Source organism: Anser brachyrhynchus, assembly GCF_964034855.1.
Source record: "Anser brachyrhynchus genome assembly, chromosome: 8".
NCBI lineage: Eukaryota > Metazoa > Chordata > Aves > Anseriformes > Anatidae > Anser > Anser brachyrhynchus.
In genome coordinates, this window is record NC_137702.1 from 1,314,300 (window position 1) to 1,334,080 (window position 19,781).

Genomic DNA, 19,781 nt, shown 5'->3' on the forward strand with positions numbered 1-19,781 from the left:
ATTCCTATAAAATGCATACTGCAGTGTGTTTAAATTTAAATCAACACTTTTCTCTGGAATAGGGCAGAGTGAGATATTCTTTATAAATTAAAGTGACAAGATTAAGCTTTAACAGTTAACAAAACAATTCTTAAATAGTGTTTATCTAGATGTTTTATTCAGGGATTTTTTTGTTGTTGTTGTTGCTTTCTGTATAAAAAGATAAAAACTTTGGCTTTTCAAGTGATACCCTTATTTCTTTACACTTTAGGATTCAGTATCCGTAGGATGTGTTTCAGAACTACATAGAAAGCTTTGTCTGCAGAGCATTACTGGTGAAGTTTCCAACTCAAGCTGAGAAGTGTGTATCAAAGGGAGAAGCAAAATTGGTAAGCACTCTTCAGAAATGACGTGTGGCAAGTGGATGTCCAAGCTGGTTTTCCATTTCCATATTCAAATAAAACACAGAACTGTTCATTTTTCATTCTTCTTTGCACATAAGCCTGGACACCTAGCTTTAAACATCTGAAGCGGACTGATTTTAAGGAGCCTTTAATAAGAAAAAATCTCAAATTAGAGATCAAAGAATGGAGGCACCCAAAATCAGTACCATTTTTTGAAAATTTTCCATCAAGATAAGACTCATCCTCTTTTCCTAACTGCAATTTCTTCTGTCAATTTTAAAACTGCTTTTTAAACTTTATGGAGTTTATGAACATTTCTCCTTATGTGCACTAAAAATGCAAATGCAAGCACTCTGACTTTCATGAACAACTGAATTACCAAGTGATTTTGTATCTTACCCATTTTCAAAACAAGGCCTGTTATACTTGCCATTTACACTACATTAGTTTAACCATGAAAGGTAAATACATAAATGTTTTTATAGCTTCATCAGTCAATATAAGCTTATGCTACAGCTACAAAGCACCTCAAATGTTACTTACGCATAGTTGTAGCTTGATTACTTTCTACAGATTAGGAGTTGGATCCTATTTGGTATAAATCATCATAACTTTACTGATTTCAAAGAACTAACTCACAGCTTTCTCAGTTAAAGATTTGGCCTCCCCCAAGGAAAAAACTGTCCTTCAGTAATATAAAAAAAGTGATTAGTTTGAACTGCTTCCATTTATCTAATATAAGCCTGCAATCAGATATTAACACAAAGAAATTAAGTGTTCATGAATATGCTATTCAACAAATAACTTTTCTTTTATGCTTAGATGCTGAAGCATCTCACTAGACAGCATGGAAAATTACATGTATAATTGTTTTTATAAATCTAAGGAAAATATATTCACAATGCTAGATGAAACTTTAATAGGTGCATCTTCTTAATTATTAAGAATAACCAATTATTAATTATTAATTATATTAAGAAGATGGCCAAATTAATCAATTTACAATGAAAAGGCAAATTCTGCTGTACCAAAATAACTTATTATTACTATGGCTGAAACTCTGCTCAGCCTGAGTAAATAACGTTTGCATGAGGCCGTTTGCCTACTGGAAGCTGCTGTAGGATGGTTTCAGAGCAGCCATAATCCAGAAGTCAGGATTGGGAACTTGCTAACAGAAACAGAGCCATAGCTCCTGCGCCCGTTCCCTCAGGCACCAGCTGAAGGGCAGCCAGAGGCTTGAGTTCTGCGGGAAGGCAGTATCTCTGAATCTTCACAACAACTACATTGCTTCTAACACTTGGCAGCCATCTGTTGCACATGCTTTCTTGCATGAACAACAGTTGCATTCCTGTACAAGTTTTAAATCACTAACTTGGTTTTGCAGTCTCTTAAACCGATTTGTAAAAAGAGCTAAACATGTAATAACAAAACAAAGAAATCTTCTAGTGCTACAGACATTTTCCGTATTCATATTAGTTATGTTAAAATATGTATAAAATCATGTATGGCTTTGGCAAATGTAAAAGTTTAAAGGTTATTAATAGAGATATTTTTTAAAAGGAAAACGCTAAAGCACCAACTGATTTTTCAGCAAACTAACTCTCCGCAGTAATAGTTCAGAAAAGCAAGAAATGCATATGTTCTTTATTGTATTTAATTTTCACACATAAAATGTTTTCATATGAGAAAAAAAAAAGGGGGAAAAAAAAAAAAAGAAACGTCCTGTGAATTCCCTTAGGTGAATAAAACCAAACTAAAGCAACAACAGCAACAACAGCACACTTTTTGAAATGACATCCCTGAACATTAAAACCATTAGCACCCAATAGCCCACAACCTCAAAGAAACTGTATGTCACTGTGTTACACCATGCTGGAATGAGGACTTTAGAGTAATTTAGAGTAGACCAGTCAGTCCCTCAAGCCCAGAGGCAGTTGCTACTTGTGACAGTTCTCTACAGTAACACTCAGCAAACTGACAACAACAGGGTTTTGGTAGTGTGAAAGTTTAAAAGAACATAATTCATATTAACTCTTCAATATACTGTTCACAAGAATGCCTGTGGATACTAATGGACAGAAATAATTACCTCTTTGGCAATAAGCAATATTGTACAATTAAATAATTGAACAGAAAAGGAAAAGATACACCAAGGAACAGTCCTTTGTTTTGGAATGGATCACATAATCTTAGGATCTTTTTTCATCTAACTTCTGTTCATGAGATTCAGAGTAGTAATTGAGTTCAGACCCCAGGACAGAAGCAGAAGCAGTGCAAATACAGAAAGGTAATGATTCTTTCAGCTCTTCTGCAAGAACAATCTAAAACTAGAAGAAAGGTTACTTACCAGTAACCGATGCTCTTTGAGAAGTGTAGCCCAAATGTACATTCTAACAATTCTACCTCTCAATCACAGGACTCATACCTGGAAGGACTCTGAGGAGAGAGGAGAAGCAGATGGAAGACAAATGTATATGTGGACTACACATTGTGAAGAACACCGGTTACTGGTAAGACATCTTTTTTTTTTTTTCTTTAAACGAATCCCATGTGCAGTCTTAGCAGTGAGTGAATCCGAGCAGCTACCCCAGTGTGTCATTATGTGATGGAGATTTCAGTATCTTTCACACAAGTAGTAACTGCACAACCACTTTATCAAATGCTGCATTGGTTCTTGAAGCTTTGGAGACAGATAGTGTTATGCCTGGCAAAGGCAAGGATGAATCTCCAGGTAGCTGCATTGCAGGTATCTGGATTCAAAACTTTCCAGAATGCACAGGGTGAAGCCACCTAAGCTCTGGTCAGGTGCACACTAACCCTCATTAGACTCCACTTTAGCTATGTGGTAGCAAGTCAGGATTCAGCCCACCATTGCCTTTTATTGTGTAGCGACAACCAAATACTGTGTTTCCCAGTGGTGTAGAGTCTTTAACAGGGTTGAGTAGGTTTGGACCTGTAAAGATAAAAGGGAAGAGGACTCCCAACCACGGAGATGAGAAGTACAGATACAGTCTTAGAGTGTAAGGCTTGGGAAGGAAAAGCTGGAATCTAATTCCCTGGTTAAAATGGAGTTCTAACATAAATGTCTGTAGAAAATCCTGGAATCAAAATAGCTTCTGGTCAATTGAAATAAGAAAGGTTCATCTTAAAATGATGAGGGCCTTCAGAAGACAGAACAAGAGCGAAAGCCTGCAGTAGCTGAAACCAGAGTATTAAAAATGCACTAGGGAGGGACTCCAAACACTGACCCACCTTTGAGCAAAATGCGTCAACTCACAAAGATTTGAGATTCTTGCTAGCCTAAGTGGCAAAGAAGTCTATGCCAGGTTTGTCTCCTTCCTGAAAGATATCCAACGAGGACTTTAAACCAAATCTGCCACTTATGATACAGGAGGACATGAAAAATGTAGATTTTTGACATTTATACCCAGATAGGCTCCAGATAACACAAGGGAGAGAGGGCTTCTTTTTAACTCGTTACATGCTACTTCACAGTTAGGTTGTCCATCACTCCTTGAATGCATGACCATTTGGAGAGCAGACAGTAAATTTTCCACGCACTTGAGCATGTTCCAGTCTAAGAAACATCACACCGCTGGGATGCTGGTCCCACCATTTACCCCACAAAGGAAATCCCAAATGCTCCCTTATCTCTGGGCAGCCGGGGAAAAAGGCAAGTGGGCAGGACTGCTGTTTCAGTTGCAGCCAGCTGTCAGGTCAGCTTTGTCAAGAAGCCTTGCATACTCTGACCACCTCCGCTGCCTTCTGCCAGCAGTGAGCCACTTCCTCCCTCTCACCCCAGCAACAGCACTCATAAGCAGTAATTACACGTGTAGTCAAAGCCGGAAATATGCAGCTGATCTGGCTGAAAAGTTACTTGGCAAAAGGAAAGAAAAGAAGAAGAAGAAGAAAAAAGACTAATTTTCTGCTTCCTCAACACACACTCACAGCATGATTACAGGTTTGAAAAGGGGTCAGAGTGACCCAGCTCAGATTGGATTAATGTGCCAGTGAGGGCACTCTGCAGCTGCAGCTCCCTGGAGTCCCTAAGATGCCCCCAGCCAGCGCCGTCCTGTTGCCTCCCCAGCCCCGTGCCCACCCTCTGCCCTCCTGCACGCTGCTAGAGCTGGCTGGGCAGCAACACAGTAGAGCAGCCACCAGAAGTGTCCACCTGAAAATTCACCATGTTTCTGATATTTGCTGCTTTCATCTGTATCACTTCTGTATTCAGGATCACCATACACCTGGATGTGCCAGCCTGAGGGAATTTAAAGTTAAAACACAGCTCCAGTCTGTAGCTCCACAGATAAGACCACGAACCTCTACTACTGTGGTGACATACTGATGGGAGAGTCCTCCCGTGGCCCTGTGAAAGCACTGGAACATGAAACCCAAAAAGATTTGACTGTGGGACTTGGACAGTTTCTGCACAGATTGGAGATCAGTTTAGCTTTACATTCTGGTCCATACATAATGCACTTTATGATACACAACTACAGTGAGGAAAATGATCTAATAGAATTAAGTAAATAATTTTGAATAAATATATTACAGGGATATCTTGATTTTATAGTTTATGATCAACCTTAATTTCAACAATGAAACTGATGACAGTAAATCAGACACAGATACGCAAAGTTTTTCCGCTGATATTTACTGAGTACAGATGATAGCTACTTGGAACAGAATGGTATTCGCACACCTTTTTTTTCTTGCATTATTAGACAAATTTGTATTTCTGTGGTTGTACTGAAATTAACATATTCTTGGAACATATGTTTCTTTAAATTCCATGGAAAAGTCAGTCGTTTCTGATGCCTATGGGAGCACAGCATAATACCAAGAAAGTATTGTTTTAAGCATTCCATTTCTCAGAGGAACAGTGAAGTGTGTGAGAACAGAGAATCTGGTGTTTGGTTTGTGTTTTTGTTTGACAACACTTTTGCCCTGCTGAAGGAAACAGAACATTTTCTTTTGATTTCAGTGGAGTCAGGGTAACGTGTAATATGTTTGCACTTACTGATCTCCTATATAACAGCTTGTCACAATTTTTCAAGCAGGGCACAACACTAAATATTATAAAGTTATATACAATTTTAAAACCAAATATCACACTTTCATGTGGAAACAGCAGGTGATAAAATAAGTAAACAGTCTTTCATCTCTGAAAGCACACTGAGACCCAGATGCTCCCCACATTCAAGTTTTTCTTTGGAGGTCATGGAATTGAAACCTGAACCATAAAAATTAAAAAAAAATCAAGAATTTTTCCATATAGTTTAAATACTCAAGTATTCATAAATATAATTTCTCTGTATTTCATATGCTTTCATGTATTTTATATAAATGTATTTTAACAATATCTAGAGAGAATTATCTATTCTTTTAAAACAAATTCTTATGAAGTGAGTTAGGAAAATTATGTGAACTATACCTGTTATCACTCAGATTTAACACTCTCAGCTTCTGCATCTGACCTATTTCATCAGGAAGAAATTCCAGCTTGTTAGAGCGCAGAGACATCACTGTTACGTTTTTACAGCTTCCAATCTATAGGAATGGAGAAAAAACAAAGATGTTAGGATTTTGATAAAATTTATTATCACTAATTTTATGTCAGAAGGTGGCCAATTTTTTTTTCCTATAAATAACAAAGAACAGAAAATACAGAATCCAAAGTCAGAAAATATCTGTCAGAAATCTCACGGAAATGCTCTACATTACATTACCTGAACTACTGGTTTTGAGTGATATTCTCATCTTTACATGAGTTTATTAGTTTAGTTTTTATTATTTTACTATTGAGTATGTAAGAAAGATTTGGTATTCAGCACTGTGCAGAAATAACTGCTTTAAGAGATAATTTGTCATAGTATGGATGAAGTCTTAGGCCTACCACAAACCATTTCAATCTAATTTAGAAACAGAATCAGGTTCTCACTTCTCTGGGCAGTTCAGGAAGGAAATTCTCATCCACAGCCAACGTCCTCAGGTTGTGAAGGTAACCGATGGTTGAAGGTAAGGACTCCAACTCATTACAGCTGCAGTCAAATTCTTCTAATAAAGATAAACTGAAATTGTAAATGTAGTCATTAGATGCTGTACAAGGGTTAGGTAATAAAAATTAACAATCTAAAACCTTTGAAAGTTTAAAACCATCACACTTCTACAGATGCCATACCCTGAAGATGGAAACTTTATTGCAAATTTCCCTAGAAGTCTATAATAATACAACTTTAAGAACTATTAGGAACACTGTTTATCAGTCATAAGTGGTAGGACAGTTTAAGACAGACCTCTGAGCTTCCCATATTATCATTCTTACTTTTTGCAGTGAGCAAGTTTTCCAAGTATTCCAAATTCACAACGATCAGGGCAATTCATACTAAACTGAAGAGCCAAACAAAAAAATTATAGTCTTAACACACAAAGACATAGAACAGGTAAAGAAATATCAGCGGTGAGCAAAATGGAAAAAAAATAATGCAGAAATTGCCTTCATGTACATTCCAACTGATGCACTTGACATCATTTCTAAAACAGATCAGTAGTGAAAACAATGAACTTGGATCCAAACTCAGCAAAGTAATCTCAGCCTGCTTTAGTCACACACAGCTTCTGTAAAACTACTTATCTTTCGCATGTTGAGAATTCTGGCTAAACAGCGATCTTAAAAGTATATCTGTATGGCAAGGACTGAAACAAAGTAGACCAAAACAAGTCATCTCCTAAGATTCAAGTTTTCCCTTTATAAAAAATGAAATAATCTCCATTACTGTCTTTTAGTCCTTTTCTTAAATTGTTGTATTCTGTCAAATTGTGTGAAGAAAGAGACTTGAACATTCCTCCATGCAATCATATTTTCAGAAAAGGATGAAATAGAGACAGATTTCTCTGCTGAGCTAAATAGCCCAGGTTATCCATAGCCCATTGTACGACCAAGATTGTTATACACAGAGAAACTCAGCTTTCTAGTGCATAGAACTGGCACACGGCATACTTCTGCATTTTATTACCATCACTCCCCACTTCTGCTGTCCCTTTTTTGCTCCACATGTACTATGTTTTTCTCTCAAGTTCTATAATTAGCAACATCTCCCTGTCCACTTACGAAAGGACTAGATGCCCAGAAGCATTTTCCAAATGTGTTGGTAGATCCAATAAAAAAGTTTACCTCTGCTACAAGTCCTGTATATACATATACATATACCTGTACATATATGTATACATAAATGTACACATATACATATACAAGTCACAGCTGCCAGACTAGACCTTCATTATATGTCTAACTAACCTTTACCCCAGTTTCTTAATTTAAAAAAAAAAAAAAAAATGTCTTTTAACCTTCAGATTTTATGAAATGTGAAACCAGAAATAGATATGCCTTACAAGGAATTCTCAGAACTTTCCTATAATTGCTGTGTTTCAGTAGACTGAAAAGCCAAAGTGAGTCATACAGTGATTAGCGCAAGAGATGCATGGAATATATCCAGAAGCTCTGCTAGGTTTTAGCTTTTCTTTAATATAAGCTTTGCATCTACCATAATTTATTTCAAACTAGTTACAAACCAATTTTTTAGCTTTTCTTTAATATAAGCTTTGCATCTACCATAATTTATTTCAAACTAGTTACAAACCAATTTCAGTAAAGGCATAAGCCAGACATGTTTACCTACTTCATACGGAATACATGCTTTGACAAATGGAAGTCCAACTTGAAGACTTGTTAAATTGAAAGATGTGCACATTCTTCCTTTTACTGAAGATAACACTATCAGAAAAGCTTGAAAATAGATAAACTAATTTTGAACAACTATGTTTCCAATGGAAATCGGAAGCTCTGATTCTCTGAACTGTAAATGTGCAAGTTTCTGTGACAGCGAAGAATGACTTTATCAGACAACAGACTTTTATTTGAAAGATATTGTCTGGCACAGACATTCCCAGCCTCTTTTCTCCCTGGTGACATCATCAGTAGACAATTGAAGATGGCCACAATAAAAACAACAAAGTCCCCATGAAACTATAATTTATCTCTGTAACTACTGTTGTTAAATAATATGTAGCTCAGAAAGTGATTTTTCATTCACCATGACTTGATGAACAGTATGTTGAGAATAACAGCTATAATTACAATCATGCTAATTTAGCTAAAATGTCATTAACTTTAATGTCTTCTTGGGCTAAATTCAGATTGTTCTCTGTAGATTTAAAGAAGAACAGGCAATAATCAGATATGAACCTGCCACTCAGTTTGGTACCCATTAAAATGGGGTAGTTCTCAGTATGTGTCCTAAGGTAGATGAGGAATATTTTTAGGCAGATTAGTAAAGAGACATTCATGGAGAATGAAGACTGCCATGAATAGAAGAGTAGTTCCAGCCTGTCTCAGCCCCATTTTGTACAGTCACGGACTTTTTCTCCCGACAGCCACAGCAGCCTAAATCCCAGGTATTACACACACACACCGCGATCTGTCCAACAACAAGCAAAAGGAATTCTGTGGACCCAGGAATAGAAATTTGCAGTTTCATTTGCAGCATCTGATACTGTCAGATATGGTGTTGACTAGAAACATACATGAAACACTCATCTGACACAATATGCTGGCTCCTGAGTTACTGCACCATTACCTACGTATGGGGCACAACCTTCCTCGTGACCTTCCTACCCAGAAAGTGGGAGCATGGGCACTCGCTCAGGTCCTGTACATACAATCTCCAGTCCCTGGGTCTGATTTGTAAAGTACTTAATCAATACAAATCCTCTGATAAACACATGCTTAAACGTTTTATTAAGCTGGGTCTACTGTGCGTAGTATACTGCAGGGTCCAACTCTAAATGCCACTTACAGGCTTGCCCTTTGAACAAGACTGCCAAAAATGAGGGTGGTGGCTCACTGCTAACAACATTGACTCAGGCAGTGCTGAAGTGCTCTGTGTCTCATCATGAAATTGGTCCCTGGAGGGAGAATTCCCTCCTCCACATCGCTACTCTTTGTGTGACAATAATATACTCTGCAGTGGGTACTATGACTATCATTCAGGAGAAAGAGACCCAGTAGGAAACTATCCAAATGGATGAGTCAGAGCAAGGAAGTTCATTTTGATGTGGGAGACACTGTCCTCATTAAATGAGGGAAAGTACTTCATTTAAAAGAAACAACCAGTCATTCAAAAATAATGTGATAATATTACATGATTAACCTAGTGTTCTGCAAATACACCTTTTAGAGCAGCAGTAAGCAACTCTTCAAATATAATTACGGATCCACAACAAACAATACTGGACAGATATTAAAAAAGAAAAAAAGAAAAAAAGAGGGAATCCTCTTCAATCTAAACCAATCTGAACAATTCACTCAATAAGAAAGCATTGTCACGACAGGTTATAAAAATGATCCTCAGAACTGTTAAAGATAATGTTTGACGTTATATCAACCTTTTTGCATATAACTTTGAGCTCTGTGAGTTTTCACAGTCAGAAGTTATTGCTACACAATAAGATTTTCTTTTTGTCATTCATTTAACCAATTTTTACTACACATTGTTAATATCACATAAATCTAAAGGCACTGCAAGAAGTAGAACATAGCAAGCCAAACTCGAGCTTTCAGATGTTACAGTCTTCATAGTTCACAAATTTGGATTTTCTTTTCCTGAATGTCATATAAATAACTAAATTATTATTGAAAATATTACTATAAAATGGCTGCAGGTGTAGCACTAGCTATAGAGGTTAGAGATTATTTCTATTCTAGAGACCTCACTGTCCTATCATATTTTTGAACAAGTTCCAAAAGCTTTCCAGGCTTTAATTTTGGAAGGCTCACAACAGCACTGGCTTAAGAAAAATACTCCTAATGAAGTGGTTTGTTGAGCTAGAACTCGCTGAAGAGAGAATAGTTTTTGGACTGTACGCACAGGCACAGAGTCTCAGAGCAACTCTGCACACAGATGCCAGAGACATCGCCTGCCCCTTTCTCCACGTTCTGTGCTGACAGCACGGGGTTGGTGCAGCCACGTGTTCAGTCACACCAGACAGACAATCATTTCTTAGGCTGAACTCCAATTCTTCTGCATGAATACTAGTGTGAGGAGGAGGAGGAAAATGCAAGAGCTATGGCTGTAAAAGGTGGCCAGGGACCCTGCATTCTGTTTTTTCTTCCTAACGCCAGTTTAGATTGAATTACAGAAGTAAAATATGTAGAGGAAAGGGGTATCCTACAAAAATGCCAATGTTAAAGATATCTTATGATAGAAAGGGATATGTGTCGTGTGAAACAATATAAAGAATCACCTATTTCTGTGTACGGAAGAATAGTCATACTTGGAAGTAGGTGGTTCTTTGCATTGTTTTGGAGACAGGCTTGAGCCTGCCTTGAAGTTTACAATAAATTGTGGGTTTCATTAGGCAGTAAACTCAGGACCATAGAGGAAAGCTCTGCACAGCAACACAACAGAATTTTGTACCGACGATCATATAATACCTGACAAAATGATATCTAAAGGGCATCATTAGTGCTATTCATAATAAGTTTACTTATAGAATACTTTCACATTTTGATGTATACACCTATGAAACTGTCATGACTCTTCCATTTATTCTACTACCATTCTACTTCAATATTTTCAGACATCTTCATACATATGAGGTTTACAGCCATTTTCTTTCCAGCGTTAAGTCCTAGCTGTTGCCATGGAAACAGACATATTGCCCCCAATACTTATATTTCTTATACTTTTGTTGCTCTAATCATCCAAATTACAAGTGATTCATACAGAAGATACCTCTTATGTTTTTTGTCTTGAAAAATATGATACACTTCACCTTCCTGTCACTTATGCCAGTGTAAGTCCACAAAAGTAATGGTGTTGCTCCAAGTGTAAATGTTACAAGCTGCATGTTAGGCACACATTTTGAAATTACTTTGTAATTCAGTACATCTTCTCTGTCTTACTTTGATTTCAGAAAAAAAAATACATTCCACAAGCAGAAGGGAAAACAGATTTTTCTTACTGTTGAAAATCTTGAGACTTATACTCACTTTCCGATTGCATTTGGCAGAATTGTAAGCTGATTGTCATCTACTTTTAAAGTTGTCAGCCTTTTCAACAGTCCTACAAAACAGAAAAGAAGGGAGTAATAGAAAAATATTTCACCCTTTTTTGCTTTCTCCAATATGCTTAAATAAGCAAAGATGTCTAACTTAAAAAAAATTAAGTTCTAGATTTTAGAAAATATACAGTATACAAACACATTCTTGTCCCATTGAAAATATGTTTCATCAAAATGAAGCACAGATTAAACGTTCAGCTGGATGGCAACAAGTAAAATACTAGGTATATTTCTGAAATCTTGAAAAAAAAATGAAAAGACAAAAAAATAGCAATAGTATCCTATTTTTAGGAAGTGCAGTATTTCAGTATTTCTACTTGTCTATGAATTATCATGAAGTCTCATCACTACCAAAAACAAAACAAAACAAAACAAAATTCCTCAGCTATAAAAACATGAGCTATGGAGTTCTCACCTATGGAGTCTGGCAGTTGCTGCAACATATTTGATGACAACAGGAGATCTTCAAGTCCTTCACATCCTGATATGTCCAAATCAACAGTTTCTATCCTGTTTTTTGACATATCCAGGTACACGAGCTGTTTTAACTTCCCTATAGACTTAATAGCATGTTACAAAGTGTTACTTGAACAGATAGAAACTGCTTGCCAATCTCTAAATTTAAAGACAAACGACTGTAATATGGATTTATATTTAGTTCTCTCAGCATGCTTTTTTATTTATTTCACCAAAGCAGTATCAGTAGTGGTCTAATAGCCTCCCCGTTCAGTAAGCCACAAAAAGAAAGGCTTAACTATGGGACAGAGCTGAAAATTAGTTTCTCTGTGACTTTTAAAGAGATCAGGTGAAAATTCTAAGGCCTATTAAGATGCTATCCATTGTGGTTAAACTAGCCTTTAATTCTGCAAGTCAGCTGTACCAAACTAAGTGACACACGCCGCACTAATTCATGTGTTCCAGATGCTTTAAATCTGCTGAAAGTTTGAGTTCTCCAAGTCATCCAGCTGTATTAATTCTTCACTTGGACACAGATCCAAGAGACATTTATTTGCAATTCACGCCTACTTGTACCAGCAGGCCACTGGAGCTAGATATGCAGGCAATGCTTTTCTGTGTCGTACTGATTGTCTACATTTGATAAAATCTAAAATTAGACTTCAGATATTCATAGTTCAATTATAAGAGGTTAATCCCAACAGCACACTTTGTGAATACAGTGTTTAATTGCCGCTATAACATCAATGAGCAACATGACAGAAATTCTTCCCTAATTTCTTTGAAAATCTGTTTAGCATGCAAGAGTTTAAGGCTATAGAAGTAATTTGCTTCTTGATTCATCACCACAAGATGGTCACTTCATTCTAGACATGAAATTTCACCAAAAAAAAAAAAATTAACATAAGAAGGTGCTGTTGTTTTTCCTATGCTAAAACCTACAAGTGGAACAGCACAGAGATATCACTGCTGGGTTTACAGTGACTGAGCTGGATCTACAACCAAATGGCACAGATATGATTGCAAAGGAGGAGTGAGATAAGGCAGCACAATACCATTACCAGAAGTTGCCATCTGCTTGCAGTGCCTTGCATTCACATTAACACTTTGTGATACACAAAAAGTACAGACTTGCTACAAAGAAGTTAAACGAGCAGTATCAAAATTACATTTCAAAACAGACGAATGAACATTTATGGTCTATAAGAGAACTTTATAGATTTGGGTAGACCATGGCAATTGCCTGTGAAATTGTACGGATTCTACAAAAGTTTTCTTTTTTCTTTTTTTTTTTAGGTTATTTACATATACTTTTAGTGGTTATTTACTGTACATATGAAAAAGGCTAATAATTTTAGACAGCTTTATTTGTTAAACAGTATGAATACAGCTTGCTTTTCATCTCCTACCTTGCTGACACCTGCTCTCTGCTTCTAAGTAGGCAGTTTCTTATTATCATTATTCAGATCTGAGTTGTTGTAAAAAGGGAAGAATCTCCCTTTCATCCCAACCTTTGCCATTCTAACAGTTGAATATAATCTTTGTTTCTAGCACAGACTACTGTTTTTTAAAACCAAATTATCAACACTGGAAACTTGACAAATTTCTAAATCTTAAAATCAATTCCCATTTGGTAATTCCTTTCTTATTCTAGAAGTCAAAATTTAAGGCTAGTATTAACTGTTTTAAACAGCCTGTCTTGGAGAATGTTTTCATAAAACATAGGGTCTTACTAGAATCAGATTTAGTAGACATAAATTATTCCCTGAAAATAATTAACTTTCTTGGGACTCAGTTCCAAGATCTACAGAACACCTTCAACTCTGAACACCCTCTCTAGGGATTATGATAGCTCAGCAGGATTGTGTCTGGAACACATTTTAGCACTGGATATATTAACCAATTTCATTGTCATCAGAAAAGAAATAGAATAATGCTTAAAATATTTATGCCCACAACCTCTTGTATAGCTGATTTCTTCTACTCAGTTACAGTGCAGCAATAATACTGTAATGTTTCTGTTCTTGATCTCCAGTTGATATCAGAATCAACAAATGGTTTCAAAATCAGCCTTTTTTTTTCCCACTAAAAAAGTTCTCAAAAAGTGGACATTTGTACAGTGACTGAAAATGACCATTTGGTCATCCTGCCTAACACAAAATGAAAAATGATCATAAATTATTTTAGATTAAAAAGAGTCCTTGCTCAAAGCAGAAAATTGAATTTTGATTAATAAATGTTCAAAGCTGAAAGAGGATATACCACTTCTCCTTACAACGCCTAAACGTTTTTATGGTAGGTCTATTTCTAAAAGTTCCCTGCACCAGTGGAGCATCATTATGTGAAACATAAGATCTGCTACCTGTGTGGAAAAAGGTTAATGACTGGGATCTCTTTCCCCAGTCATTGTTTGTTAATATCAAATTATTTACGTCAATAAATACTGAAAAAAAAAATCCGAGTTCTACCATGGGGTAGCAAGAACTCAGAAACAGCACTAATATAGATCCATGAGCCTAATGGTTAGATTTTTAAATATATATATATTTTCTTCTGAATGGAGTGCTTTTAGAATGGAATGCTACCTTCATTCCACTGTCTCAGTCACTTCTAGAACAGTTGAACATGTATGTATCACCTGTTTTCTTTAATTTTATTTAGATTACTTAATAATTCCTCTTCCTTCTTAAAAGTCAAGTAGGGTTTTATAAAACTGCTAGTTAATGTATGGTGTCTGAGAAGACAACAGTAAGCAATTTCCCTTCACAATGAAAACTACACGAGGTTTAAATAAAACAGGCACATTCCCATTTAGACACTATCATGTAATAACACAACATTTAAAAGGTCTTCATATTTATGTCTGCTTTTAGGGTATGGCTACTATATTATTTTTTGATAACAACTAATTCACTTTAATTAACTTTAACTAGGAATATGCACCCATTCAAGAAATGCACATACATTCATTTACTGCAGGGTAAATAGTTAATTATTAGCTTAACAGATTTGATTACATAAAATAAAATTTCATACCCCAGGTAGTATTTGCAAAGAATTATTGTCCATCCACAATTCCTTTAGATTTTGTATTTGTTCGAGAACCTCAGGCTGAGGAAAAGAATAGATAGTATTATGGACAGTTACAGAAACCTGTTGGTTTTTTTTAGTTAAATAAATCAGTATTTTCTTACAAAAAGATTCCCTCTATCTTTTTTTTCCTTTTTTTTTTTTTTAGCACACATCACACTCTCAGATAGCTAATGAAACAAACAGTATATTAAATGAACTGAATTTACACATTATTGCTCTTTTTAAAAACTTGTAAGAAATGTAAGAAACCTTTAGAAATGAAATGAATACAAAGAAGAACTCCTTAGAAGCTCTTGTTCTTAACAGCTTATTGGCAGTATGCAATTTATGAACAAGGCAAATAAGTGAAGTGAGAAATGTGGAGTTTTAGAAACAATCTGCTGAAAAGAAAGACCAAATCTCATCTTGCAGCACATGTTAAACTCTGCCTTTTACATAATTTATGGTCTCAAAAATAGCTTAACAAAGGCTGATTCCTGAATGCTTTCCTGAATATACCACATTTATGAACTATTTAACGTCTGTAATTGTCATATTCAGTAGTTAAAACAGCAGCATGCAATGATCAAACCTTAAAATTACAGTAATATTGAGCTTTAATCGGATGTTGTATTATTTTCAACATTATAGATGTCAGTGAGAGAAACAGAAAAGGGCAATTCCCGTAAATCATTTCTCATTCATTACAGCTGTGAAAATCGAGAATTATCAGGTCACCAACATTTCCATGTTTCAGCCTAAGCAGTATTTTTCTTTTTGATGAAACACAATTTTCACAGGTAAAACAAGATTTTCAATTTGCCTTAACTCTGTAAAGTTGTAGAGATTTTTTTCAAAGTCTGCCAGAAACTGATAAAACACTTCATTTGCTTCAGAATGAACCAGATTCTAGCATATGAAAAGCCTGTAGTACTATTTCACCAGAATTATTTAAACATAGCTAGAAAAAATGTATCTGCCTAACATCTTAGGACCTCACACGGACCTCATACTCAACAACCTCATACTGTTTCTGAGAAGTGTCAATTCCTACAGACACTGTAAAAACTTCCCTGAAGGGAACACCAACTTGATTATTTTCTACACTAAGACTTGGGAAAATTCCTGAAAGCCATTCTATCCCAGGGAACCTGCTTTTGGTGTAAAAAAATTACTTCTGCTAATAGTAATTTCTAATACATTTGGGATTTAATGCTAGATTTAAGAACACGTAATTAACCCAGGTATTTACAATAAGATCACCAATTCATCTCACACTGAAGTAGTCCAACAGTAGCAGCCGGCTGAGAATGAGAATCACTTTGATCTGAGCTGCAGAAGCTTGACACAGATGAAGCGTACTACATGCCGACCTCATGGAAGACAACAAATCTATTTTACAGGTAAATGTGACCATAACATGTGGCCACAATATCGTAACGCCTTCCAAGTAAAAGTTTAATCTCCCAAGCACAGAACATCCAAAACACGCCGGCATTCTATTACAAAAAAGCATTTCTTACCAGCTCAGAGAATTCATTATTGCCCAGATCAAGTCTCTCCAGTTGAGTCAGTTTATGCATTGACCTGTAACAGATTAGGAAATTTCTAAGATGAAATTTTTCCTTGGGAGCAGTCAGTCAAATTTTGCTTACAGAATAATAAAGCTCAGATGATGTTGTTGTTGTAAGAAGAGTTACATCAGACGGACATTGTTGCAAATGAGAACAAAACACTTCAGCTTCCCGACATTAGCTGAAGTTCTAGAACTGCTAAGATAGCAACAATTATTTTAATATAGAAATGAACATACAATCTCAGTATAATTTTGCACAGTTGCTCAAGGAAAATGACTCATTTATAAGCAATTGAAAATAATATAAATCATGACATCTATATTTGTAATTTTATGATCAATTTCTTTATAAACTCCTAAAAGTGTTTAGTCTCTTTACAGCAAAAGTACAATGGATGCCTGGTACCTCCTGGAAACTGCATCTAACTTCAGCCATGATACAAGAGCATTTTTGTGACAAGGAGAAGCACAAAGCCTGCACACTGCACAGCTGGAGCTGAGGCTTGTTTGGGGTCCTTGTGTTGGCTTAACAGACCGCACTGAGCCCACGGGGTCCTCTCCTCTTGGGGCTGCTGTAGGGGTGACCTGAAACAGGGCTTCTGTTTTGGTGGTGAGGAAACTAACTCACACCAAGAAGCAATGGTATTCAGTGGTTTTTAGTGACGCTCACTGTCTTCCAGTAGCTTAGGAAAAATCTAGCATCGCAAACGGATGAAAAACAGAAAACAGCTTTCTAATTAAACGAACAATTTGAGATTCAGGCCTTTAACATGCTGCAAGGCACGCCTAGGCAAGGATTCCTCTCTGTGCAGTCGGCGGCCGTGCAGCGCCGTGCTGCACTCAGCTGGCAGCTCCCGCCTGGGACCCTGCTGGGGCGAGAGGGGCTCCACGCAGCCGCAGCTGCAAAAGCCAGGGTGCAGATGACAGCAAAATAACCAAAGCAGCTTATCCTCTTCACAGCATTATGAAGGAGAGACAAGTAAGAACTTATCACGTGAAACTGAACCAAAAGTATCAAATATGCATGAGGTAGTAAAGGGCTTTAAATGACAAATAATCGGGATTTATGTCTGCAACTGATCACCACGTAACGGCCACAAGGGCGCTTTCATTGCCTGGGCTCAGGTGACTCAAACAGTGAAATAAGAGGAAAAATGAAAAATGACTAAAAATGACTTGATGAAATTCCTGATTTATTGAAGTGAATGGAATAAATCTCCCAAGTTTATCTCTGGATTTGTGCTATGAGGAAAAAATGGTTATTTCTAGTATAGCTTAGACCTATAAAGGCACATGTCACACCATATGTGGACTGACTCTGACAAGTATTTAATGTACCAGTTGTCAATATAGGTAAGCTTTTAAAAATACACGGAAGTTTTAAAAACTATACTGAGACTATATCATGGTTACTGATTCAAAGAAGTAATCCCGAAGCAGCAAAGATATTTTCAAAATGGAAGGAAAATTGCTAGGCAACTTTTTAACATGAGCTGAAGGACTGAATGTGCCAGAAGGGCGGCAGTACGGTGATTTCTTTTATTGGAACGGATGTTCTGCTGTACAGTAATGTACAACTTTGCTTATAGTGGACAAAAAAAAAAAACAAACATTTTTCTAAGGATGATTCACACCCTGATAGATATGAACTATTGCTACTTCACACCTTCCCAAAATGTTAGAATCTCATAATTGTATGAAATTAAGATCATGAAGTTGCATTCAAAATTACTATGAGATTAGAGAGTAAGAGCGGTGTCCTCATTTGAATATATCGATCTTCATGGTTTACGATGGTTGACTTTTAAAGTAAGTAAATGATTTCAAATAGTGCACTCAATGCTTTATATTTAAAGAGGTTATTACATTTAAACCAAATAGCTTTATAAATATTACGTACAGATTTTATTCATTTTGAAAATAAAACGGAATAATGAGATTATATTCCTCCAGGCCTGATAATGAAAGTTCTGCACTAAACAAGGCATTTCAGACATTAAGGTTTCCAGGGCCACAGCAGCTACTGCTGTGCAAGCGGTGCAACATGCCAGGGAGGGCCCTCGGGTGCTGGCTCGCGGCTTCCCTTCTGCTGCCTCAGCACGAGTGCTTCCTCGCCCAGCTTTGGCTCCTACTGGTTAGCTCTACCCAAGTAATTCCTGGACGTATCTGGGAGGCAGCCTGGCCAGGACCCCTTCCAAAAGGCAGGCAACGTGGCTGCCCTGGTCTGGATAAAGTTCAAACTTAATAAATTAATTACTGCCCTTATTTCCGTGAACAAAACTGGAACAGGATAGTATCGCTGCTGTAGGACTTCTCTTTAAGCCCTGGTAGTCCAATGTGCACACAGTACTACACTTTGGTGGTGTTAAACAGAAAAAAGAAAAAAAAAAGAAAAAAAAGGATAAAAGCAATTATTTAGTATTAACCTTGAAATTCTATCTAGAGGCCATCTGAGGTACTCAGCATTCATCCTAATCCAAAAAAAAAAGCACACTCTTCCTTGATGGGATCAACAATATCAACAAATTTTCTCTGCAATTTCTATCAAAAGTAAAAATGATTATTAAAGACGCTATGGCTAAAAAATGGAGACCTGTTTTGACATTTGCATTATGGAAAACGAGGTTGCGATGAGGTTATATAGAGAACATTGATGCATATTTATTATGAGAAAACTTTACTTCATGTTTAGTTTTCTAAAATAGGAAAAAAATTATTTCACAAGAAATATAAATGCCATGTTTCAGTAGTAGAGTGGAGTACTTTCTACTACGCATATAATATTAAAATGAAAAAGCAGGTAGATAAACAAATATTTAGCCCTCGTTTAAGAAGTTATGTATTTTATTAGATTTCTTTAATTAAACAGTCTCTTTGACTGACCTACTGCATTTCTCCACCTTTCATCTTAACTTCAAGGAATGAATGTTAGGGTCATAACTTAAGATCGAGTGCCACACGTGCTTCTGTGCTTTATAGAAATTAAAGATCTGCAGAGAAAAGTTGTTAAAAGACACCTAGGACTCTTAGGCAAATAGTTCACTGCTGCACCAAACAAGTAATTTCTTTGATAGGACATCCTGTATCTAGCTCGTTATTGTTCATGTAACATAATTTCCACTATTTTCAAACACAGAAAATTTAAGCAAGGTAATGTATAAAAGCCAGTGCGT

General features: G+C 36.4%; 1 protein-coding gene across 22 annotated transcripts in view; it reads right to left on the minus strand.

Moving 5' to 3' along the window:
* LRRC7 (leucine rich repeat containing 7) overlaps positions 1 to 19,781 on the minus strand; it is a 181,828-nt gene that overhangs the window by 46,971 nt on the left and 115,076 nt on the right. For 21 of the 22 annotated variants that reach the window (XM_080601781.1, XM_080601779.1, XM_080601783.1 and 18 more), the window contains 6 exons: positions 16,556 to 16,619; positions 14,997 to 15,071; positions 11,920 to 12,064; positions 11,434 to 11,506; positions 6,325 to 6,454; positions 5,818 to 5,933 (listed from right to left, as the gene is read on the minus strand). In XM_080601781.1, coding sequence (XP_080457907.1) covers positions 5,818 to 5,933; positions 6,325 to 6,454; positions 11,434 to 11,506; positions 11,920 to 12,064; positions 14,997 to 15,071; positions 16,556 to 16,619 — 603 coding nt within the window. Of the gene's footprint in view, positions 1 to 5,817; positions 5,934 to 6,324; positions 6,455 to 11,433; positions 11,507 to 11,919; positions 12,065 to 14,996; positions 15,072 to 16,555; positions 16,620 to 19,781 lie in introns of those variants that run through there. The other variant, XR_013954202.1, reaches the window with a different exon arrangement.